The 27954-nt window shown below is 41.1% G+C and overlaps 1 protein-coding gene across 1 annotated transcript in view; it reads right to left on the bottom strand.

Annotated features, from left to right (window-relative positions):
• The window catches only part of LOC128693747 (B-cell lymphoma/leukemia 11A-like), a 161883-nt gene that overhangs the window by 85788 nt on the left and 48141 nt on the right, over nt 1-27954 (bottom strand). The window contains exon 2 of the mRNA XM_053783599.2: nt 19797-20162. Within this exon, the coding sequence (XP_053639574.2) occupies nt 19797-20162 (366 nt within the window). The remainder of the gene's footprint in view (nt 1-19796; nt 20163-27954) is intronic.

Below are 27954 nucleotides of genomic sequence, written 5' to 3'. Positions count from 1 at the left end.
TGATCAACGAGGATGTTGCTGCTGGCCGCACGCAATCCACCGTACGAACAACATCCCGTCTGACGTAACGTATAGGCTGCGCTGGAGGCTTCATCAAGGGAATGCAGGAATGAATTACAATCCTGGAGATAGACGAAATGGATAGGTAGTGTGACGAAGCCAGTCCCTCAGCCAGGATTATGTTTCCTCTCTGTACTCGACTGGGGAAGCCTGCAGTGCAGACGAAAAGTTTCGCCACTAAAGATACCTATGTGTCGAACATGTGTCCAACACACCAACTTGTGGGTACTAATACCAAGAGGAACCATCAGTATCATAAAGTAAGAACCCATCACCAGCATACAGTAGAAATCGAGAGGGATTAACTCTGTCATCATGCTATTTTCCTTCTGGTTGCCACGTGAAGAATACAGTATACACGATAAACTACATGCCAACTCCCCAAGAGAGGAAACAAGCGCTTATTTTGTTAGTCATTACTAATAAAAGACACATATTATACGCTAATAAAGCAGGGAGATAGTCTATTGTGCGAGACGGAATTAAGGAGCCTGGGGATTAATCTCATTATTGGGATGATGTGGCAGCCTCGCCAGAATCGCCAGCATCGCCAGCCACAGATGCTGCCTTCACACACACACACACACACACACACTACCTCCCCCCCCCCCGCCCTTCCTTTTCTACCTCATCCCTCCATTTCTGATTTATCACCTTTTCTCTCGCTACACGCTGCTACACATCATCACTACCACCCATGTGAACACACCATCACCAGACAGTTCCCACTCCTGTCATACGTCATGACGCGAATGATACTGGGGGGTAACCTAACATTGATTTGCGTGTTTATGTATCCGGATTCAACTCTCAGGATTGGGAGTCTTAGACCGGCTCAAGAACTCAAGCTCTTAAAAAAAAAAATCGCGCATGGGCCCTGGTAAATGTAACGTGGTATACGGCGGTAGTGATACCGTTCCTGACACTATTTATTGTAATTATTATTATTATTATATTCATTATTATTATTATTATTATTATTATTATTATTATTATTATTATTATTATTATTATTATTGCTATTAGTTACAGCATGTTCTTTATCAACCAAATCTCATTATTTATAACTCCTATTCATGTTCAAATCGTAATATTGTAACAGTCTTAATTAAGTTTAACATGTCGTAATATAGTATTTCTGTAAAAGTGAAACTCTGTAATACTGTAATATTTATAATAACGTAACTCTGTAACATCGCAACTCTGTAATGTCGTCATAACTTTTTAATATAATTATGTTTATAATACTGTGACTGTACCCACTACTTTATAAGAGAAACACAGTTACCCACTGCCTAACAAGAGCAACAAATAAAAATTCAAATACACAGTGGACGTGGAGCTGGTGGTTCATAATTAGAACAAACATACTAGCCACTGACTAGCTTACCAGGACGGTGACGTCACGGTATAACGTCACCGTGACTCAAGGGGCTTGGTGGGGATTGATGGGGAGGGAGGGAAGAAAAGATAGAAGAGGACGAGGGGGGATGAACATTAAAATGGTATAAAATACCGACAGATTGTTAGGTAAGACACATATGCAACAGTTAGGTATCTTTATTTCGAAACGTTTCGCCTACACAGTAGGCTTCTTCAGTCGAGTACAGAAAAGTTGATAGAAGCAGAAGATACTTGAAGACGATGTAATCAGTCCATCACCCTTAAAGTTTTGAGGTGGTCAGTCCCTCAGTCTGGAGAAGAGCATTGTTCCGTTGTCTGAAACAATATGAAGTTGAAGTGACAGGATGGAGCCTTTATAGTTCCAGGAGGTGAGACGTAGGTTGCGTTGGGAGGGCAGGTCCCTCTCAAACTCAGCCGTTCTCACTAGTAGAGATTGTCGAAGTTGATGGTCTGTACCAAGATACCCTTGTGTTGCAGTGTCTGACAGAATGAACATTAAAATGGTATAAAATACCGACAGATTGTTAGGTAAGACACATATGCAACAGTTAGGTATCTTTATTTCGAAACGTTTCGCCTACACAGTAGGCTTCTTCAGTCGAGTACAGAAAAGTTGATAGAAGCAGAAGATACTTGAAGACGATGTAATCAGTCCATCACCCTTAAAGTTTTGAGGTGGTCAGTCCCTCAGTCTGGAGAAGAGCATTGTTCCGTTGTCTGAAACAATATGAAGTTGAAGTGACAGGATGGAGCCTTTATAGTTCCAGGAGGTGAGACGTAGGTTGCGTTGGGAGGGCAGGTCCCTCTCAAACTCAGCCGTTCTCACTAGTAGAGATTGTCGAAGTTGATGGTCTGTACCAAGATACCCTTGTGTTGCAGTGTCTGACAGAATGAACATTAAAATGGTATAAAATACCGACAGATTGTTAGGTAAGACACATATGCAACAGTTAGGTATCTTTATTTCGAAACGTTTCGCCTACACAGTAGGCTTCTTCAGTCGAGTACAGAAAAGTTGATAGAAGCAGAAGATACTTGAAGACGATGTAATCAGTCCATCACCCTTAAAGTTTTGAGGTGGTCAGTCCCTCAGTCTGGAGAAGAGCATTGTTCCGTTGTCTGAAACAATATGAAGTTGAAGTGACAGGATGGAGCCTTTATAGTTCCAGGAGGTGAGACGTAGGTTGCGTTGGGAGGGCAGGTCCCTCTCAAACTCAGCCGTTCTCACTAGTAGAGATTGTCGAAGTTGATGGTCTGTACCATCAACACAAGGGTATCTTGGTACAGACCATCAACTTCGACAATCTCTACTAGTGAGAACGGCTGAGTTTGAGAGGGACCTGCCCTCCCAACGCAACCTACGTCTCACCTCCTGGAACTATAAAGGCTCCATCCTGTCACTTCAACTTCATATTGTTTCAGACAACGGAACAATGCTCTTCTCCAGACTGAGGGACTGACCACCTCAAAACTTTAAGGGTGATGGACTGATTACATCGTCTTCAAGTATCTTCTGCTTCTATCAACTTTTCTGTACTCGACTGAAGAAGCCTACTGTGTAGGCGAAACGTTTCGAAATAAAGATACCTAACTGTTGCATATGTGTCTTACCTAACAATCTGTCGGTATTTTATACCATTTTAATGTTCATTCTGTCAGACACTGCAACACAAGGGTATCTTGGTACAGACCATCAACTTCGACAATCTCTACTAGTGAGAACGGCTGAGTTTGAGAGGGACCTGCCCTCCCAACGCAACCTACGTCTCACCTCCTGGAACTATAAAGGCTCCATCCTGTCACTTCAACTTCATATTGTTTCAGACAACGGAACAATGCTCTTCTCCAGACTGAGGGACTGACCACCTCAAAACTTTAAGGGTGATGGACTGATTACATCGTCTTCAAGTATCTTCTGCTTCTATCAACTTTTCTGTACTCGACTGAAGAAGCCTACTGTGTAGGCGAAACGTTTCGAAATAAAGATACCTAACTGTTGCATATGTGTCTTACCTAACAATCTGTCGGTATTTTATACCATTTTAATGTTCATTCTGTCAGACACTGCAACACAAGGGTATCTTGGTACAGACCATCAACTTCGACAATCTCTACTAGTGAGAACGGCTGAGTTTGAGAGGGACCTGCCCTCCCAACGCAACCTACGTCTCACCTCCTGGAACTATAAAGGCTCCATCCTGTCACTTCAACTTCATATTGTTTCAGACAACGGAACAATGCTCTTCTCCAGACTGAGGGACTGACCACCTCAAAACTTTAAGGGTGATGGACTGATTACATCGTCTTCAAGTATCTTCTGCTTCTATCAACTTTTCTGTACTCGACTGAAGAAGCCTACTGTGTAGGCGAAACGTTTCGAAATAAAGATACCTAACTGTTGCATATGTGTCTTACCTAACAACAGGACGAGGGGGGAAGGTAAGGAGGAAGGTGAAGTGGAGGAAAGAGAAAAGGGGAGGGGAAAGGAGATAGTTGGAAGTAAAAGGGGGCTGGGGAAAGGGGAAGGAAATGAAGAAAAGAGGATGGAGGATGGTAAGGAAATGAAGGCAGAAGGAAGATGAGGAAAGTTAATCATATATATATATATATATATATATATATATATATATATATATATATATATATATATATATATATATATATATATATAATGTTAATTAAGAGTTAAACAAATCCTAAAATGTTGAACTCTTTTGACTAGGGAATCTTAATTGAAAAACTCATTTAATATTGGACTTGATACAAGATTTCTCAATTATATTTCTCTTAATAAGTCATTAAACTCTTTAGCCACTTGAACTTTTCAATTTCAGCTCCAGTTATTAATATTTAACTGGATCTGAACACTCAAGTTCCTAGTTCCCTCTTGTGTCTAGTCGATCACCCCTGTTCTTCTCTCTACTTCTGTACGTTGGATACTTTAATTCCTGTCTCCACATCTGTACGTTGGATGCTCTAACTCCCGTCTCCACCCTGTCAGTGGGAGGCGTGCGTACAGAGTCGTGAAGTGGGTTTTAAGAAGCAGTTTTAAATTAACTTATTAACTTAGAGCTGTTAAACGTGGACTCACTTTACTTCAAAGTGGAAAATGTGAGGTTATCTTGTTTCTTCTAAGTGTTATGTGGAGTCAAGGGAGCAGGTGTTAGTTTTTGGTGGTGATGATGGTGGAGTTGGTGGTGGTGATGATGATGGTGGTGATGGTGGTAGTGTTGATGGTGATGATAGTGGTGATGGTGATGGTTGTGGTAGGGAAGGGGTGGTGCTGGTGGTTGTGGTAATAGATGTGATGTCAGTGATTGTGGTAGTTCGTTCACCAAGAAGACATAATGCACCCACCACAACTCTCTAAAACATGAGCATAAGTGAACATAAACAATGCCCGCTTAGCCGGCACCTGTGTGTGATCGTTCGTTTGCGAGGAGCGCCGCAGGATACGGAGCAGTGGACACGGAACTAGGACACGGGGAACTGCCGTGGACACGTAATCACCTACCGCTGCGGCGCTGCCGAAAGCAACCAAGTTCCCCCACGGACTAACGAAACCAGGTCACGAACTCATGACCATGGATTCACCAGTCCTTGTCGGGTTAGTGAATCCATGACCACGTGGATTCACTACCCCGACCCGTGGACTCATGGACTGTTGAAACAGTCTACGAGTCCAAGATTCCGATGAAGGTCGCGGGATCAGTCCACGAAATTGCATACGCTCAAGGTTTTTTCTTGGAGAACGGGTTCACCCTAGGAACAACGCGAGTACCTAGGTACTACGAGAGGTAGCTAGGGACCTGGAAAGAGGTCAGGGAAGGCCGCCAGCCTCTCACACTGTGCCGTCGCAACATCCGCCGTGGTAGCTGCCTCCTGGTGTCGCTTGGCCGTCTTGTAGCGTCATGAATAAATTAAGATGAAGTGGGGTGGGCGGCGCACGTGCCCCGGGGTCGGTCCCACCCCCGTACTCCTCCTCCGGCAGGGAGGGGGGCAGACCACTCCTGCAGGAAGAGCCTTATTACCACCTCGTGGAGGGGTATCCCAGGATGTACTTTTTAAAGATCTCATTGCTTACGGACCCAGTGAGGGGACATGATCACCTTGGGTATACTGGTCCTCTTATCCGGCTATTGTGGCCAGCTACAGTGTCCGCTAAAAAGAGAAATTTGTCGAACTGAAACTCAAATAAAAAGTTTGTCGCCGATAGTGTACCAAACGGAATGGTTTAAAAACGTATTGAAAGCAAAAGGTTAGATGACCAGATATTGACGTTATGTATTTTATAAGTTCCTCGGTAAAGCCCCATACTTTTTTTTTTTTTTTTTTGCATATTTCAGTATCCTTTAAGAATTTTTATTTTTGTCCGGACGCTGTAAAATTCAGCAATTTTGTTTTTGTTATATTTTACGGTTTTTTTTTACACTATTTTGTAATGCTCTTCCTGTTTTGTATTTTCACTATTTCTTATATTTCTAAAATTTGGCCTATTTTGTACTTCCGTTTAGTTGTTTATCATATTTAGTATCTTTTTAATGGGGAACGAGGAGAAAAAATACTAGTACAGTGTATATATCAAAATTATCCATGCTTTGCCCACTCGGGTTATTTGCGTTGTGCTTCCTTCCCTTTTATAATGAGAATGAAGATTACTCTCACATATACGCAGCGTAGATGACTCTCTCTCTCTCTCTCTCTCTCTCTCTCTCTCTCTCTCTCTCTCTCTCTCTCTCTCTCTCTCTCTCTCTCTCTCTCTCTCTCTCTCTCTCTCTCTCATGCACACAGATACACACATAAGAAATGAATAGAGATGATCCAAAGAAACGATTTAGGAAACATTTCTAGGATCAGGCTAGAAAGGGATATATTGAGATAAATAGTACATGGCTTCTCGATAAGGAACGAAGATTACAGACAGCCAACAAGAAGTCAAAAGACCGACCCGGGAGCTGAAATTTTAAACTCACAAGCTCAACTACACACACACACACACACACAAGGGAGGAATAGACTCTGAGGTGTCCCTGTTTGCAGATGACGTGAAGTTGATGAGAAGAATTCACTCGATCGAAGACCAGGCAGAACTACAAAGGGATCTGGACAGGCTGCAGACCTGGTCCAGCAATTGGCTCCTGGAGTTCAATCCCACCAAGTGCAAAGTCATGAAGATTGGGGAAGGGCAAAGAAGGCCGCAGACGGAGTACAGTCTAGGGGGTCAGAGACTACAAACCTCACTCAAGGAAAAAGATCTTGGGGTGAGTATAACACCAGGCACATCTCCTGAAGCGCACATCAACCAAATAACTGCTGCAGCATATGGGCGCCTAGCAAACCTCAGAACAGCATTCCGACATCTTAATAAGGAATCATTCAGGACCCTGTACACCGTGTATGTTAGGCCCATATTGGAGTATGCGGCACCAGTTTGGAACCCACACCTAGCCAAGCACGTGAAGAAACTAGAGAAAGTGCAAAGGTTTGCAACAAGACTAGTCCCAGAGCTAAGAGGTAGTCCTCCAACCTGACGACACTTGAGGACAGGAGAGATAGGGGGGACATGATAACGACATACAAAATACTGAGAGGAATTGACAAGGTGGACAAAGACAGGATGTTCCAGAGATTGGACACAGTAACAAGGGGACACAGTTGGAAGCTGAAGACACAGATGAATCACAGGGATGTTAGGAAGTATTTCTTCAGCCACAGAGTAGTTAGTAAGTGGAATAGTTTGGGAAGCGATGTAGTGGAGGCAGGATCCATACATAGCTTTAAGCAGAGGTATGATAAAGCTCACGGCTCAGGGAGAGTGACCTAGTAGCGATCAGTGAAGAGGCGGGGCCAGGAGCTCGGACTCGACCCCCGCAACCTCAACTAGGTGAGTACAACTAGGTGAGTACACACACGATAAAACTCTTGGAGCAAGGAGAGAGTAGACCTAGTAACGACCGGCGAAGAGGCGGAGCCAGGAGCTACGAATCGACCTTTGCAATCACAAACAGGTGAGTACAAATAGGTGAGTACCCACACACACACAAAACAGGCTAAATATTTATTGACAAGAGCCTTTGACGGATGATAACACACAAATAAAGGCTAAGTATTTATTGGCAAGAGCCTTTGACAATCGGGAACTAGCACACACACACACACACACACAGGTCCCCTTAAGCTACAGTAGGACCTCACTAGGTACGCCAGCAGGTGCAGAGGGTTAGGGAACCGCGCGGTGCCTGGCGCGCAGGCCCCAGAGTATCCCCCAGGGGCACCTCCTGACCGCTGCCCAGGGCCACACCGGAAGGCCAGGCCGCCCCAGCCCCAAACCTCAACCCCGTGCGGACAGGTAGACAGTAGTGCACCTGCTACTGTTGCAGCCGCTGCCGCTGCAGCCGCCGCCGCCACAACCAGTTACCGGAACTATCTTAATCTTTTTCATCGTTGCCACAACCACCGCTGCCGAAATTTCAACCGCTGCTGCCACACTATAATAATAATAATAATAATAATAATAATAATAATAATAATAATAATAATAATAATAATAATAATAATTATAGGCTCAAAATTAGATTTCTCAAAATATGTTGAAAACACTGGAATGCCTTTAAATTATTAATTTACATAGTCTCTCAATATGTGAATTAAATTTAGGTGCGTACGAGAGGCGTGCAGTGTTGATACTGTTGCAACAAGGTGCGAAGGGGGTTGAGGGAATTTGAGTAATGTTGCAAAAGTTGACCAGTGAAAGAATTGTGCTCGTCACTGAATGAAAGTGACAAAGTGAGTGTTGAATGGCTGGAATGAAAGTGACACAGAATGAATGGCAGGAATGAGAGTGAAGTCGAATGCTCTACAATAAATTAATAATACTAATACTAATATAAATAATAATAATAATAATAGTAATAATAATAATAATAATAATAATAATAATAATAATAATAATAATAATAATAATAATAATAATAATAATAATAAGAAGAAGAAGAAGAAGAAGAAGAAGAAGAAAGAAGAGGAAGAGGAGGGCAAACAGTAACAAGTAATACGTAAGAGTATTCTAAATAATAGATTACATCCCGTAATATTTATAAAGACTTGAAATACCTGGGCGTACTGAGAGAGAGAGAGAGAGAGAGAGAGAGAGAGAGAGAGAGAGAGAGAGAGAGAGAGAGAGAGAGAGAGAGAGAGAGAGAGAGAGAGAGAGAGAGAGAGAGAGAGAGAGAGAGGCAGACAGAGAGAGAGGCAGACAGACAGACAGACAGACAGAGACAGAGACAGAGACAATTAAAAAGTGTGATGAAAACTATTTTCTAACAACCAAATTCCTTGTACGTAGACATTAGCAACCTTGACCATGTGTCTCCCAACAACAAATCACAGCTCCCACACACTGCCCTTTACGAGTTTATGGCTGAATATAAGTACAGCAATAATCCCACATTTTGCACGATACACACCCATCGCATGCACACACTGTACGTCTTGTCTCCCTTGCTCACCCTGACCGTACTAGCTCACTCTACTCTGGACACTGCGATTCACCCTCAGTTACGTCCTGAAACGTCACTGACAGATGGTAGTCTGTCACGTTCTGCTGAAGGCCATGTGTATATACTTATTCTGCTACATACTTATTACACATGTGTGATACAACACTGTACTCACCTATATGTGGTTGCCTTTTCACTGGTCGATACTAAGTCACTCTCCCTGCTCCATGAGCTGTATCATGCCTTTTCTTAAAGCTACGTATGAAATTTGCCTCCACTACTTCACTCACCAGAGTATTCTACTTCCTGACAACTCTAAGGCTAAAGAAATACTTCCTAACATTCCTATGACTCATCTGGGTTTTCAACTTCCAGTTGTGGCCCCTTGTTTCTGTATCCCATCTCCAAAACATTAGAGCCCTGTCCACCTTGTCAATTCCTCTTAGTATTTTATACGTCGTTATCATGTGTGTGTGTGTGCGTGTGGATGTGTGTGTGTGTGTGTGTGTGTGTGTGTGTGTGTGTGTGTGTGTGTGTGTGTGTGTGTGTGTGTGTGTGTGTGTGTGTGTGTGTGTGTGTGTGCATACTTATTTTTGGTCAATAGGGTGGAGTCTCGGTTCATGGCCCTTAGAATCATGTGTATATTAATTTGTTTATGTGTGTATGTCACGTAGATAGTTTAGCTTGTTTATAAAGAAATGGGAGGAGAAGCGTTTAGTGAGTATGATTCGTTTAGGGAAGACCTTAGGTCTTCCAGTGGTTTGGCGTCATACAGGCCATGGCCGCAGGCGGTCTGGCCTGCGGTCTGAGGGGTGAGTGAAGGGGTCAGGGTCCCGCCCCTCCTTCCCTTCACCTCTTTACCTCTCAACCTCTCCCCCTCCTCCAGCACTAATACCACTTCCTCAATGACCACTTGCACAATATTGCAAAATAATGAAACCTACAACCACTTGAGGAACTCTATTAAACAAATTGATTTCTTCAACAAAGAATTCAATAGATCTAGTATGTAGGTGTTCGAGTTTATATATACACGTATATATATATATATATATATATATATATATATATATAGTATACACGATATGATGTAGGGCGAAATGACAGTAGTTTGTTGGATTATGTAGTAGATAAAAGACTGTTGAGTAGACTTCAGGATGTACATGTTTATAGAGGGGCCAAGATATATCACATCACTTTCTAGTTGTAGCTACACTGAGAGTAAAAGGTAGATGGGATACAAGGAGAATAGAAGCATCAGGGAAGAGAGAGGTGAAGGTTTATAAACTAAAAGAGGAGGCAGTTAGGGTAAGATATAAAACATATTGGAGGATAGATGGGCTATGAGAGCATATATATAGGTTTAAAAATGTAGTGTTAGATATAGTATGCAGGAGGGGAAGAGGAGCGATTGGTGGAATGATGATGTAAAGAGAGTATAAGGGAGAAAAAGTTAGCATATATACAAATAGAAGTGATGCAAGGAGGGAAGATATATGGAGAAAAAGAGAGAAGTTAAGAGAGTGGTATATATATATATGAAAATAGTTTTGGATATATATAGAGAACAAATGGATTTGTCAGTTAAAAATATATTAAATATAGATATATATATATAAATGTTATATAGCTTACATGCTATTTTTTTTTATTTTGTCAAATAAATGTATCGCTAATTTTTTTTCCAAGAGTCGTGTTACTGAAAGACTCTTGGTACGAGAAACATATAAGTGAACAGTATTTAGATAAGGCTAAAGAGGTCTTTGTGGCATTTATGGATATAGGGTATATATATATGGTGTAGGAGGTATATATAGTTTTTACGAGGATAGTGATATACATATAGTAAAATATATGATGTATATATATATAGATATAAATGCGAGGGTCTTATATATAAAGAATCACACACAAATAGTTGTATATATGGGAGATGAAGAGAAGTTGCAGAGATTGGTGGATGAATATATATGAATACAGGAAAGAGTTATGAGGATAACAAATCAAATAAAGCTTAATGTATTTTTTTACCAACGCTCTTATAGTCGTGGGTGATGTGTTCACTCTGGTGTGAATATACGAGAAATTTTCCAGAGGGCTTTTTTTTTTTTTTTGATATCTCGATCAGATACATAAATCATTTACGGCCCACATAAAACCAATAAAACAAATAAATTACTGGGAACACCCTAAAATCCTAAATGCTCTCGCTTGAGTGGAGGTGAGAGAAAGATACATGATAATATGTATGCGGAAAGTACTTGAGGATTGGTCTCATAACAAACCATAACAAGCCATAACAAACTGGTGTGAGAGCCATGGGGAAAATGTAGAATAAAACCAGTGAAAAGCAGGGGAGCCATGGGAATGATAAAAGAACGTTGTATCAACATTCGTGGTTCAATATTTGTTGACATCTTGCCAGAAGATATCAGAAACATTGCCGGAACAAACGTGCAAATCTTCAAGACGAAACCGAACAAATTCCTTCAAGCCAGCGGGCCACCAGCAGCAACAGCCTGGTTGATCATGCAAACACCAGATGAACCTGGCCCAGGACCGGGCTCTGGAAGTAAGGCAACTCTCGAAACCCATCAAGTGTATATCTATTCTGCATTTGGTATATTATTATTATTATTATTATTATTATTATTATTATTATAATAATTATTATTTTTATTATTATTATTAAATTTGCAATAACTCCTCAAAATATCAGTCGAAACATGACGAAATTAATATATTTCGTTGACATTAAGACAAAAAAAATTTTTTATTTTAAATTTAGATAGGTATGTAACAATTGTTTATCTAGATAGAAAAGCAATATTTTGTATTCCCTAATGAGTAAACAATGGTTACAAGATAATTGGTGCTGAGGTGAGGGTCGTGAGAGCCACGCCCAACACCTTCCTCAGCAGAAAGAAATGTTGCTAACTTCTGAAATCACGAACTCAACCCCCCCCTTCCCTCTCTCTCTCCCCCTTAAAAAATATGACTCCTTACCCGAATTTCTTTGTTTCACTCCGGAAATTGCACGACCGGAATGGTAGCCGGGGGAAGGAGGTGAGGTGCTGGGGGCGGGGAGGTGTTGGTCTGGGTGGGGATGTGTTGAGGTAGGGCGGGGAGGGAGGTAAGGAGGTGTTGAAGGAGGGATGGGTGGGGGAGGTGCTCGGGACAGGGTGGGTGGTTAGGTGGGTGGTTTGTGGGGGGGTGAAGCAGGTGTGCAACACAGGTAATCACGGGGCGGTGGTAGCCGACTGACCCACTGACGGACTCCTTCCAAGGTCCTTCCAGCCACCCGGTCAGTGCTGTATCCTTTCTTCTGTTTCATGAACCAGAAAAACGTGCTTTATTTTTTCGTTTACAAAATCTATGTACATGAACGGTGCGCTGCTAGTTTGTTTTATATGGTGAGAAAACCAGCAGTATTCGACTAGATTTATCTATATCAAAATTACAGTCTGCGACTACGTGAGAGTTACATGGCGCGAATATAAGCTTACTATGTTTTCCAGTCATATTCCAGCATGCAGTATAAGTTTGTTATATGAGGTAATGCACTCGGCCAGCCTGAGCTGGAAGACTTCGATGTAGTGATGAAGATATCGTCATACATTCTACTGTGGGTTCAGTAGCTACGGCAGGTTCAAAGGCATCGTTAAAAACAGGGCAGGAGTTATTATTACGTGGGAATTACAATCTATGAAGACGGCTTATCACCCACAAGAACTAGTAATATTATTGGCACATGGGAGGATAAAAAGAGGTGAAGAATACACTTCTGAAGGACTCTTCGCACTATAATATATAAAAGCAATTACTCGGACACTATATTGAGACCTGGTACAAAGTGGCAGAGATGGGTAATGTGTAGGATATACGACGGATAGGATTCCCTGGAGTAGGATAGAAAATACCTGGTACTAATGGAGAAGTGGAGTGACTGGACATCATATCTAACACACATGATAAGAAACACCGTCATGAGTGTGACAAACGCTGCACCGGAACCTGCTATTACAGAAGGGGAACTTATGCCAACCTTTTCGGTCAGAAGGATGAAGAAAGAAGAAATGGGGAATGGACAGGAAGAGGAATAAGAGAAGGGAGGATATAGCAAAATCAGAGAGATAATTTTTTTTATCAGACCCAGAAGAGCTATCTACAGTGGCCACACCTCAGAGTAGTTTTAGATTTCTTGTGGCCACTTCTAAGAAGGACCTCTCCTGCAGGAATTTAGAATATCTGTAGCCACTTCTGAGAGGGATCTCTCCTGTAGGGCCTAAAGATACCCATGGCCACTCCTCAGAAGGACCTCTCCTGCAGGGTTTTAGGATACCTGTGGTCAATCCTCGCCTTGAGCTCCCGGGAGCAGGATAAGGATAGGAAATAACCACTTCAAGATCTGCCGCAGGGACAAAGGATTTTTTTTCTTCACTCCACCATGATGGTTGGAAAAGATGGAATGGGCACTTAACTCGTTCCTTTATATTTTATAAATTTAACTGAAATCGCATATATTATGTAATTAAATGAGTTAATTTGTTAAAAATAAAATAAACAACACATAAAAAGCTATGACTACAACTCTCAGTTGACAAACACTTTGTAGAGAATCCTCTAACTGCAACTTGGTAATGGTGCTCGACAGACCGAAACGTTGTTTGAAGTTGCCTCTCCAATTTGTGGGTTAGTTGTGAACTGTTCCACCCATAGTCTGTGGATTAGTTGTGAATTATTCCAGCCACGGTACTGTGGATTAGATGTGAATTACTCCAGCCACGGTATAGTGTATTACTTGTAAATTGTTCCAGCCACGGGATTTTGTATTAGTTGTGAACTGTTTCAGCCATGGTATTATGAGTTGTGAATTGTTGTTTATTCCTCACAATACAATTAATAACAGGAAGCGTTTCACCTGTATATCTGAAGGATTACTTAACATGTTGTAAAAGACTGGGAATCCTAACACTAGGAGTAGCATATCTGTCGCTATAAGAGCACAAAGGATCGAGCCCCCAAATCTCCTAGCAATAACCGGCTTAGCGTCTCACGTATATATATATATATATATATATATATATATATATATATATATATATATATATATATATATATATATATATATATATATATACATATATATATATATATATATATATATATATATATATATATATATATATATATATATATATATATATATATATATATATATATATGCAAGGAATTCGCGAGAGCATGCGAAATATACACAAACAGATCAGTGTTTATATATATATATATATATATATATATATATATATATATATATATATGTATATATATATATATATATATATATATATATAATATATATATATATATATATATATATATATATATATATATATATATATAAATACTTGAGTCCTGGAGATGGGAAAGTACAGTGCCTGCACTCTGAAGGAGGGGTGTTAACGTTGCAGTTTAAAAACTGTAGTGTAAAACACCCTTCTGGCAAGACAGTAATTGAGTGAATGATGGTGAAGTTTTTCTTTTTCGGGCCACCCTGCCTTGGTGGGAATCGGCCAGTGTATTAATAACAGTAATAATAATAATAATAATAATAATAATAATAATAATAATAATAATAATAATAATAATAATAATAATAATAATAATATTTTTATTTTTTTATTATCACACTGGCCGATTCCCACCAAGGCAGGGTGGCCCGAAAAAAAAACAATATATATATATATATATATATATATATATATATATATATATATATATATATATATATATATATATCGTGCCAAATAGGTACAACTCGTCAATTAACAAGAACACATTTAAAATTATGTCCTTTTTTAAATTTTCTCTTATACGTTTAAAGATTTTTTTTTTTCATTTATGTTAATGTAAAAATTAATAATTTTGTACCAAAAGAACCTTAGGAAACTTACCTTACCTTATTATAACAAGCGCAGTTTAGTTTGGTCTAATCCAGCTAAATTTATTTTAGATAAGTTTATAATGATTTAATAATAAATATTAAAATAATAATAGTAAAATTAAAAGCCACTCTGTAGTGTTGATAAAAAAATTCACGAAAATAATAATAATAATAATTCATTATTATTATTATTATTATTATTATTATTATTATTAGTAGTAGTAGTAGTAGTAGTAGTAGTAGTAGTAGTAAAAATTGTGGGAGTGTTAATTATTATTATAACCATAATTTACTTTATTGATAAGGTAGAAAAACGGAGAGCTGAGCAGTGATTTTTTTGCACGGAAAGGAAGGCAATAAACAATTTGTTTCTTTCCCCAGTACAGAGGACGACCAGCGGTCATCCTTCAGTACACACAAAAAGTCACAGTCAAGTGGTCATTTTTTCCCCCAGAACGGACAACGACGGTTGTTGACAAAGGCAGCTTGTGTAGATAAATGGACACGAGCCAAATAATGGTGGTAGTGTTGGGGGTGGTAGTAGTGGTGGCTGTGCGTGGTGGTAGCGGTGCTGGTAGGGGTGGTAGTGGTAGTCGTGATGATGACTGATTATGATAACACTCAGAAAATTAAATTTTAATAATGACTTAATGTTTTTTGCAGTTAAAAGTTAAACCTTCATATAAATGGTGGTAAAGAGAAGGGGAATAAGAAGGAGGTAAGACAAGTGGAAGAAAAATTTGGAAAAGATGGGCAAGAAAGGTTGGAGGGTTGTGAAAGGTGGAGCAGTAGTGGCAAAGGGAAGAAAGAAGGAAATGGAAGGAAGCAGATGAGCAAGAAAGGGGAAAGAAGATAGGCACCAAAGATTGGAGGAGAGGTGGAAAAGGATGTAAATAAGAGCAAGAAAGGGCGGAGAAAGGTGAGAAAGGGTGATGAAAAAAGTTGAGAAGGGTGAGCTAGAACACGCGGAGATAAGGGGTATGGGATGGGGCAAGGAGACTGGAAATAAATAAAGAGGGGAAAGAGGAAGACGAGAATAAGTAAGGAAGGGGTTGTTTCCTGAGACTGGTTCGTACACCTCTTTCATTCACCACCACACGAGCAACCCAACCAGCGTCTCCTATTCCAACCACAACCCCTCTACTACCACACAAGCAGCCTAACCAGCACCTCCTGCTCCATTCACTGCTAACAGGTCCAAAAACCAGTCATCTACTACTACTACATCACCCACTACCTACTACAAGACATCTAACGACATTCACGGCAACTGCAACAGCTGCATTCGCTGCCCTAAGCAAACATTTATTTACAAACAATCGGGGCATTTCGTGTTTTATCGTTAATAGAACCACAGAGAGAACGCCCGCCATCTGTCGAGAAGCTAGAAATATGTAAACTTTGTCTATAACGAAGAGTAGGAGGGGCCAGAAGCTGTGATTCGACCCATGTAATCACAACTAGGTTATTACGACTGAGTACAACTAAGAAAGAGATTAATTAACAATAAAGCTACGTCACAACCTGCGGTAAACCTGTAGGGATTATACAGAGCGTGGGGAATGGAAGGTACTCAGGTTTGGTACAAAGGAAAGGTAGTTCTGACACCTTGGAACAAAGGCCCATCACCACCGTCAAGGCACCTGTTTATTTGAAAGAGATCAGATTAACCAGGCCAAGTCAGCTTCGTTGACCCTCCGGACACACATTACTACATACACAAAACTCTACACAGAGTCCATCGTTGACCCTCCAGACACACATTACTATATACACAAAACTCTACAGAGACCATCGTTGACCCTCCGGACACACATTACTACATACACAAAACTCTACAGAGACCATCGTTGACCCTCCGGACACACATTACTACATACACAAAACTCTACACAGAGACCATCGTTGACCCTCCAGACACACATTACCACTTACACATGACTCTACAGAGACCATCGTTGACCCTCCGGACACACACACATGTTTTCGGCAGAGTCATCCTCCCTCCGGCTACACTCTGTCTTACCTCGTTTCTGCAGTTTACTTTTTATTATGTGAATGGTTGAACTTCTTTGGGTCATTTAGCGCAAGGAATTGTGGAAGCTCGATTCTTCGTCCAGGAAACACCGTCCAGTCTCTGACCAGGTCAGCTTTTGTTTCTGTAAACATTTTTCATGTCCTGTTTTCCTCAAGAGTCAGGATAAAGACGTTCGTTAATTGCATATTCAATTAAAATATTTATTAGAATATCCAGAGAAGTCTGGCTGCAAAAATTATGTTTTTGACTTGCTATTAGTGGACGGAGAATCGAGCCTCCGATATGCCTTGAACTGGATCGACCCACAAGGCTTCAACGCTTCACAATATCCATCAAAACTCAAAATGAACTTATATTACCGTAATTTCTTGAGGTCACATTTTCATAATATATTAAAGAAATGAGTTAAAGCTAGCGTTTAATTGTGAGAGCAGCGAAGTGGTGTTGCCGTCCTTTTGTGAGGTTGTGTTACCGGTCCTTTGCAATGTGGTGTATTGTCCCCCTGCAAGGTGGTGTTACTGCCCCCCTGCAAGGTGGTCCGACTGTTCCCTTGCAAGGTGGTGTTTCCTTCCCCTGCGAGGTGGTGTTCCCTTCCGAAGCGAGGCGTCAGGTATTAGTGCCTTGGGTAATGTTGTGGGTGCGAGGTCGAACGGTCGAGGCCTCGGCAACAAATGTGTGTCTTCCCCCCTGGCGCCGGCCCGCTATGGACAGGAAGGGGCGCCAATAAAAGGAGCCAGGCGCCGGGGACGAGCCAAAATACGGCTGTTGGGAAGCTCCGTGTTATCATTCCGGGGTCTAGTGGGCTTCCGTGTAAGGCTACGGGAGTGCGGGGCGATCATTCGGAGGTTTACGGTTACTGTATAATCGTATGGTCTCCTGCGGGCGTAGTGATCACTCGATGATTTAAGGTTGCCGTGTGATCTTATGGTCGCCTGGGAGCGGAATGATAATTATACATACGATTTACCGACCAAAATTAAGACATTTATGGTTAAAAGGCATGATTTTTGAGTGAAAGTGCATCTTATAGATTTTAATAAACTTTTCATATCTTATTTAAAAAATGGTGAAATATTATCATAAACAATAGGAAAAAATACGAAACATGTGTTACCGTTTGAGACCTCAACGATGCTCCGTTTATACGAAGAGATTCGTTTCATACAATCTTCCAGTAATTAATATCACCCTGTAACTACAGCAACATCGAACTAAATAATACACCAAATCAGTTACTCAGACCTTCATCATCAAATGTCTGATAACTTTTCCAGGAAGGATATCACGTCTAATAGACACTGTGACGGATTACTGTCTCTCAGACTTGATGGATGTCTCTTCCAAGGAGGCTAAGTGCTCGTCGAAGGCCTCAGACCCGACTCTCTGTCGCAGCCCTGGCAGAGGGAGGGAAGTCTAAGAGCCAGTGGCGACGACGGAGGAAGTCATGGCGGCGTTGTTGATAAACCAGGAGCAGTAAATGGAGGGTGGTGAAAGGAGGAACAGGAAGAGAAGAGGTACGGGCAGAACGGGACAAAGGGAAGAGAAAGAGAGAGAGAGAGAGAGAGAGAGAGAGAGAGAGAGAGAGAGAGAGAGAGAGAGAGAGAGAGAGAGAGAGAGAGAGAGAGAGAGAGAGAGAGAGAGAAAGAGAGAGAGGTGGGGCCAATTGGGACAGACTGTTTGAAATGCAAAGAGCGAGGTGGCATATATGAAAGCTTAAAACACAAACGAGCCAAAGGGAAGTTATTAAATCTTCAGTCTCTGGGTGGTAAATTATTAGAATGAGCTATGTGATGAAGTAGTAGGGGGAAAACTTCATGCACAGTATCAGGAGTAGGTATGACTGGGTCAAAGAGGTCAGAAGCCAATAATGCCGGCGGTTAAAATTTAAAAAGGGAATCCAAAAGGAGGTACTAGACATCTGCATACATAACTTCGTGGGTACCCCACACACACACACACACACACACACACACACACACACACACACACACACACACACACACACAGAGGAAATTTTTGGGACCAAACACGGACCCTCAATTAGCCTTATGATCCAGAACTGGGGCGTCCAGCCATCGCTGGGTTTGTTTTGCTGGCTGGGTCTCTGATTTACTCCGACACTCATCGCGCAGTAATGAAATGGAAGATGGCAAGCGATCACGCGTGGAGAAATTATGGAGCTTACTAGTGTTTTTGGGAGCCGGAAATTGAGCTGGTGCGCTGGCATTTATACCCAAAATATTGTTGGGAGATAACATAAAGAGCTATAGACAGAGATATACTGGAATATCCCCTTTCAGCACCAGACTAAAGAAGTTAGGCAGTATATTTTTAAGGTAATTGGATCAACAGGCATTTAGCGATAAATTAAATTATATATATATATATATATATATATATATATATATATATATATATATATATATATATATATATATATATATATATAATGACGTAGTTATCATAGCATGACTTTGAGTAGCAGCATATGGACATAAATAGAGCATCTTTATAAAACTTAAAAATTTACAGACGTTTAAAGAGTGGGTCCTAAAAGTAGAGTGTGATGCTAGGGCTATTGAAGTCGTGGTCTAAAACTTTGTGCTGAATATATGTATTATTATTAAGAGCTGTGAAAACAATGTCAGCACGAAAGATAACTTGAAATTGTCCTTTTTAGTCCATTAACAGGAAAATCTCTGACCAGGTCGTGTGAGTGATGATCCCTGGAGCTATTTACAGGTAAAACCCAGCGTCAACTGAACCTTCAGCCTACTGACTCTAACCTCACAACCATCATCCTACTCTAACCTTACAACCTTCAGTCTACTCATACAACTCTTAGCTTACTCACCGGAGTCTGTCGTGTTTGCTTCAGCGTCTTGCGTGCTACGGGGTTTTTTCCGAGCAGGGGCGTCGCCTTCATCGTCTCTCTTACGCTTTTCGTCGGCCTTACAGTCGTCCCCTTCCTTCTTGACGGCAGCGGGGCTGGCCGGGTTGGAGGGGCCTTCAGAGCCCAAGTCACCATTGTGGTCTCTTGAGCTTGGCGGGCCGGCGATGGAGTCTCGCTCGCTGGAAGAGCCGTTGTGGCCGCAACGCGAATTGGGGGCCTGACAGTTTTGCACCTTGTGTTGAATAAAGCGCAGGATGTCTGCCAGCAGGAAGTCCTTCTGACACACCCCACACGTCAGCACGTCGGCGCATTCGCCGGGCCCGTCACCTGCAAAGTAGACACCATTAGCAAATTGTAAATCTTGCAAATTAGATTGAAAAAATCTAAATTACTGTGTAGACAATTTATAACTAACCCACAGATCGGGGATGAAATATGCAAGTGTTCTGGTCCTTCCAGAGCTTATCTCAAACCTCGATTAGGTAATGGTCCAAGTGGGTCTGAAACATCATCCATCATTTGTTAGATGTGAATTGTGGTTTCATTTATTTATGGTACAAAAACCCACGAATTACAAACGCTCTCCTACCCCCCCCCCACATGCTGGAAACAAAGTGCAAGGGAAAATAAAACTGTTTAAAGAAAAGTGCAGACTTATTTAATGAATGCCATTGCAGGCAGTAATAGTTTGCCTTATCGACAGGTCATAAGGGAAGTTAGGCTACAGGCGTGGAAAGCCTCTCGATACCGGGGTCACAGGTCAGCAAGGTGGTAGGAAAGTGACATGACATATGTATGCGATGGACAAAGACTGACAAGAACGTGTCACTGACAAATGCAGCATATGAATCACTTGTCCATATTGTGTCTATCAGACTCAGATCTATCAGACGTAGGTGTCAAGCAGACACCTACGTAAGGCCAAGCAGATCCGCATCAGGCGAAGCAGGCACAAGTTTGGTCTAGGAGACCACAACGTCAGGTCAAGCATATACAACAGTACGAACGTCAGGTTAAGCAGACACCAGCGTCAACGTAAGCAGACACCAACATCAGAATAAGCAGATACCAATGCCAGATCAAGCAGACACTTGTATCAATAGATCCGCGTGATCTATATATTTATATTTATATTTATATAAAACTTTGCATTGACCGAACAATTGTAATCTTTGCAACGGGAGATAATCTTCTCCGATAAGGAAACGGAAGAAAACAATGACCAAAAATAAAAGTAACTGTAAAGCAAAAAGCATTTCATAATTCAACGGCGATTATTTTTGAGGACTAAATCTGATACAGAGATCAATTACGCGTGAACAAGGCTGCTTAATGGGGTTTAAAGCCTATCGACTACGCTAGGGTCATTACGACTGCACGTAATCCCTTCACCAACAGACAAGAATACCTTAAGCCCTAAAATAGGGCATTAATACGGTGAGAGAAATACACCTCTCGGTGCATATATCCCGTTAAAAAGACGCTCTTAGTGCTTCATAATGAAGCTTTGAACCCGAGCTTGAGTGATCGCGGGAGGCTCACTGGCGCTCTGAAGCGCGCCAGGCCATGCAGTACAAGCTCTAACACCAAGGTACGGTAAAGCTCTGCAGTTTCGAACATGACGCACGAGTGTAAAATCGAAGCTTTGTCAGGCTTATCTGACACTCTTTAAGGTTATTGAATTTATCGTTTATTTCCGGGTCACTTCCTCTTCTTTCACCACGATATAGTAAAGTTATGTTAATAAAATAAAATAAAATAAAATTATATATATATATATATATATATATATATATATATATATATATATATATATATATATATATATATTTATATATATTTATATATATATATATATATATTTATATATATTTATATATATTTATATATATATATATATTTATATATTTATATATATATATATATTTATTATTTTTTTATTATCACACCGGCCGATTCCCACCAAGGCAGGGTGGCCCGAAAAAGAAAAACTTTCACCATCATTCACTCCATCACTGTCTTGCCAGAAGGGTGCTTTACACTACAGTTTTTAAACTGCAACATTAACACCCCTCCTTCAGAGTGCAGGCACTGTACTTCCCATCTCCAGGACTCAAGTCCGGCCTGCCGTTTCCCTGAATCCCTTCATAAATGTTACTTTGCTCACACTCCAACAGCACGTCAAGTATTAAAAACCATTTGTCTCCATTCACTCCTATCAAACACGCTCACACATGCCTGCTGGAAGTCCAAGCCCCTCGCACACAAAACCTCCTTTACCCCCTCCCTCCAACCCTTCCTAGGCCGACCCCTACCCCGCCTTCCTTCCACTACAGACTGATACACTCTTGAAGTCATTCTGTTTCGCTCCATTCTCTCTACATGTCCGAACCACCTCAACAACCCTTCCTCAGCCCTCTGGACAACAGTTTTGGTAATCCCGCACCTCCTCCTAACTTCCAAACTACGAATTCTCTGCATTATATTCACACCACACATTGCCCTCAGGCATGACATCTCCACTGCCTCCAGCCTTCTCCTCGCTGCAACATTCATCACCCACGCTTCACACCCATATAAGAGCGTTGGTAAAACTATACTCTCATACATTCCCCTCTTTGCCTCCAAGGACAAAGTTCTTTGTCTCCACAGACTCCTAAGTGCACCACTCACTCTTTTTCCCTCATCAATTCTATGATTCACCTCATCTTTCATAGACCCATCCGCTGACACGTCCACTCCCAAATATCTGAATACGTTCACCTCCTCCATACTCTCTCCCTCCAATCTGATATTCAATCTTTCATCACCTAATCTTTTTGTTATCCTCATAACCTTACTCTTTCCTGTATTCACCTTTAATTTTCTTCTTTTGCACACCCTACCAAATTCATCCACCAATCTCTGCAACTTCTCTTCAGAATCTCCCAAGAGCACAGTGTCATCAGCAAAGAGCAGCTGTGACAACTCCCACTTTGTGTGTGATTCTTTATCTTTTAACTCCACGCCTCTTGCCAAGACCCTCGCATTTACTTCTCTTACAACCCCATCTATAAATATATTAAACAACCACGGTGACATCACACATCCTTGTCTAAGGCCTACTTTTACTGGGAAAAAATTTCCCTCTTTCCTACATACTCTAACTTGAGCCTCACTATCCTCGTAAAAACTCTTCACTGCTTTCAGTAACCTACCTCCTACACCATACACTTGCAACATCTGCCACATTGCCCCCCTATCCACCCTGTCATACGCCTTTTCCAAATCCATAAATGCCACAAAGACCTCTTTAGCCTTATCTAAATACTGTTCACTTATATGTTTCACTGTAAACACCTGGTCCACACACCCCCTACCTTTCCTAAAGCCTCCTTGTTCATCTGCTATCCTATTCTCCGTCTTACTCTTAATTCTTTCAATTATAACTCTACCATACACTTTACCAGGTACACTCAACAGACTTATCCCCCTATAATTTTTGCAATCTCTTTTATCCCCTTTGCCTTTATACAAAGGAACTATGCATGCTCTCTGCCAATCCCTAGGTACCTTACCCTCTTCCATACATTTATTAAATAATTGCACCAACCACTCCAAAACTATATCCCCACCTGCTTTTAACATTTCTATCTTTATCCCATCAATCCCGGCTGCCTTACCCCCTTTCATTTTACCTACTGCCTCACGAACTTCCCCCACACTCACAACTGGCTCTTCCTCACTCCTACAAGATGTTATTCCTCCTTGCCCTATACACGAAATCACAGCTTCCCTATCTTCATCAACATTTAACAATTCCTCAAAATATTCCTTCCATCTTCCCAATACCTCTAACTCTCCATTTAATAACTCTCCTCTCCTATTTTTAACTGACAAATCCATTTGTTCTCTAGGCTTTCTTAACTTGTTAATCTCACTCCAAAACTTTTTCTTATTTTCAACAAAATTTGTTGATAACATCTCACCCACTCTCTCATTTGCTCTCTTTTTACATTGCTTCACCACTCTCTTAACTTCTCTCTTTTTCTCCATATACTCTTCCCTCCTTGCATCACTTCTACTTTGTAAAAACTTCTCATATGCTAACTTTTTCTCCCTTACTACTCTCTTTACATCATCATTCCACCAATCGCTCCTCTTCCCTCCTGCACCCACTTTCCTGTAACCACAAACTTCTGCTGAACACTCTAACACTACATTTTTAAACCTACCCCATACCTCTTCGACCCCATTGCCTATGCTCTCATTAGCCCATCTATCCTCCAATAGCTGTTTATATCTTACCCTAACTGCCTCCTCTTTTAGTTTATAAACCTTCACCTCTCTCTTCCCTGATGCTTCTATTCTCCTTGTATCCCATCTACCTTTTACTCTCAGTGTAGCTACAACTAGAAAGTGATGTGATATATCTGTGGCCCCTCTATAAACATGTACATCCTGAAGTCTACTCAACAGTCTTTTATCTACCAATACATAATCCAACAAACTACTGTCATTTCGCCCTACATCATATCGTGTATACTTATTTATCCTCTTTTTCTTAAAATATGTATTACCTATAACTAAACCCCTTTCTATACAAAGTTCAATCAAAGGGCTCCCATTATCATTTACACCTGGCACCCCAAACTTACCTACCACACCCTCTCTAAAAGTTTCTCCTACTTTAGCATTCAAGTCCCCTACCACAATTACTCTCTCACTTGGTTCAAAGGCTCCTATACATTCACTTAACATCTCCCAAAATCTCTCTCTCTCCTCTGCATTCCTCTCTTCTCCAGGTGCATACACGCTTATTATGACCCACTTCTCGCATCCAACCTTTACTTTAATCCACATAATTCTTGAATTTACACATTCATATTCTCTTTTCTCCTTCCATAACTGATCATTTAACATTACTGCTACCCCTTCCTTTGCTCTAACTCTCTCAGATACTCCAGATTTAATCCCATTTATTTCCCCCCACTGAAACTCTCCTACCCCCTTCAGCTTTGTTTCGCTTAGGGCCAGGACATCCAACTTCTTTTCATTCATAACATCAGCAATCATCTGTTTCTTGTCATCCGCACTACATCCACGCACATTTAAGCAACCCAGTTTTATAAAGTTTTTCTTCTTCTCTTTTTTAGTAATTGTATACAGGAGAAGGGGTTACTAGCCCATTGCTCCCGGCATTTTAGTCGCCTCATACGACACGCATGGCTTACGGAGGATTACTTTTTGAATTACTTTTGAAAAGGTAAATTTTTACGGCAATTCAGCTAATTATCAGCTCATTCGTTGAATTATTGACTTTTAAATTAATGTTTTTTTACATGGTTAATAGGACATACGCTTTTATCACATGATTAATTCTTTTTATTTACAACACGACAGCTGTTTTTACTGAGTGTTTGATGCGAGGTAAAGGTGGGTCAGTATGGGTCACCTCGGTGGTCAGTCGTGTGAACACAAACACACATCATTAGTACAGTTTCACATTGGACGACGGCTTCTCCCATACACAATAAGGCAAACTTCCCTCCCCTACCCCCCTCTCCCCGGGCGATATGACGAATTAGCTGACTGAAGAAGAGATGGAGGGAGGGGAGAGAGTGGAGGGGGGGGTTGGAGGGGACTGTTCATTGTCACCAACCACAACCACCACAACCAACGACTACCACAATCGCAGGCCGCGGCGCTCCTACCACATCTCTCGCACTTGAAAAGAAAAATAGCCAGTGGGGTGCAATTTAAAAGTGGCACCACCCAGTGACAACTGTCCTTATCAGAGTGTTGGGGAGGGAGGATTGATCGATCACCCACGACCACTGAAGCTGCCCGCCGATATTCTGCCAATTTCTCACGTGAGACTTCCTTTAAGTAAAGCAAAAATAGAGTGAAATAAAGTATAGTAATGTATGGTTAAGTATTATACTCTTACGGTAAGATTAAGTATTGTAAGTTAATGTAAAATACGGGATTGTAAAGTAATGTAAAATAAAGTAATGTAAGGTAAGGTCGAGTAAAATTAAGAAATGTAAATTAATGTAAAATAAAGCAAAGTAAGGTAACGTAAAATAAAGCAATGTAAAATAAAGCAAGGCAAAGTAAACCAGGTTAAAACAAAATAAAGCAAAGTGAAAGAAGGTAAAGTTTATGTTCCATGTTACATTTTATTAATATATATATAAAGTTTATGATACATGGAGAAAAGCAGAGTTATGTGCTGCGTATCAGTCAGAGGAGGGAGAAGCTGTGTAATGCTGGTGGACGCCTCTTGATCCAGGGAAGATGGGTCTTTGTCCCCAGGCACTGAGTGATCGTTTTAAGGGTTTAGCGCTTTCCCTTGAATATTTTGAAAATAATTATCACCGTCTTGACTATCTGTGGCTTCTTAGGGCACATTCTAAGATTTATTTCGTCTACTCTGTTTTTTTTTTTTTTTGGTCTCTGTCTCTGTATGTGCCAAATCTATTCCTCTTGCTCTCTCTCTCTCTCTCTCTCTCACTCTCTTCATCATCTCTATCTCTATGGCTGGTTCTCTCTGTTGCCCTGTCTCTCTGTGTGCAAGAGTCTCCACAAATTACGAGACACGCTAAGGCAATAATATGATTTTAGATTCGATATCTGAATATTCATCAGCTTCCTTTCTTCTTTCTTCTTTCTTCTCTTCCTCGTCTTTCACTTCCTCATTTTTACTCTCCGACACGATTACTACGACTGCGGCGCCCGAGGCTAACCGCAGCGGGAGGGAGAGAGGATGGGAGGGAGGGATGGAAGGTAGGAGGAAGAGAGGATGGGGTAGAAGAGGAGGAGGAGGATGTAAAGGAAGAACACAAGAAGAAGAAGAAGAAGAAGAAGAAGAAGAAGAAGAAGAAGAAGAAGAAGAAGAAGAAGAAGAAGAAGAAGAAGAAGAAGAAGACGAAGAAGAAGAAGAAGAAAAATTAGAAGAGGTAAGGAAGAAATAATTTTTTGTTTAGCAAAAGTTTGTACGTCACCAGTTTATTGCTGTCCTATTCCATGTTACTGTAACACGGGGGGGAGGGGGTCAAGATAGCTGTGTTTCCTAGTCATGCATCAACACTCAGGATGGTCACATACACAGTGTTAAAATCTCTCAGAGAAGAGTAAGAAAGGGAAGGAGAAAGGGATGGAGAGAAGGAAAGAAGGAGGGAGAGAGCACGCGCCTCGGTCCAAACACACCACAATTAGCAAAATACGACATTTATCACACCCTAATACCACCCTGAGGGCATTTTGTGTATAGGGAAGTGAAGAGAGAGATGAGGGAGTCAAGGTCTGAGATGAAGGGAGCTTATGGGGGAGTGGTGGAGGGAATGGGTGTGTGGTGAAGGGAGTATGTGTGATGAGAGTGAACATAGATGTAAGGAGAAAGGGATTGGGTGTGTGGTGAAGGACTGGTTGTGTGGTGAAGGGATTGGTTATGTGGTGCAGGGATTGGTTGTGTAGTTAAGGAATTAATTGTGTGATGAAGGAATTAGTTGTGTGATGAAAGGACTGGTTGAGTGAAGGAAGTAAGTGTGTGGTGGAGGGAGTGCGTGTGTGTGCGTTAGTGTTAGTGTTAGTGTTAGTGTGTGTGTGTGTGTGTGTGTGTGTGTGTGTGTGTGTGTGTGTGTGTGTGAGCGTGTGGTAGAGGTGGAGGGGCTGGACGTGTGTTGAAGGTGGACATATAGTTGAGAGAGAGACTGAGAGACAGATAACTCAGGAGACGGTACAAGAGACATAAACGAATGACGGAAAGGAAAGGTTAAGTACGATGATAAAATGGAAGAGTCAGGAAAGTGGACGGGTGAGATATGGAGGAGCGAAAATGGAAGGGAAGGTCTAACAAGTGGAAATGGATGAGAGAGAGATTGAAGATGAAAGATGGAAGGGGAAGACGAAGAATAGGAAAGAGAAAAAAATAAGACGAGGAAACGGAAGGAGGAAAAAAGCGGAGTAAAAGAAAGAAGGAGTAGTCGAGACAAAAAAGTTTAGAGAGTGAAAGATAGATTTATGAAAGAAGAGAGATGGAGTAAAACTGTAGATAGATATGGATAGTAGGTAACAGCAGGACCGGATAGAAGGAGATAAATGGGGTAAAACATCAACACGATGGAAACCGAGACAC

The sequence above is a fragment of the Cherax quadricarinatus genome, chromosome 34 (assembly GCF_038502225.1).
Source record: "Cherax quadricarinatus isolate ZL_2023a chromosome 34, ASM3850222v1, whole genome shotgun sequence".
Classification (NCBI taxonomy): Eukaryota; Metazoa; Arthropoda; class Malacostraca; order Decapoda; family Parastacidae; genus Cherax; species Cherax quadricarinatus.
Note: the sequence above shows the minus strand (reverse complement) of the source record. Positions and strands in the feature narration are given on the sequence as shown.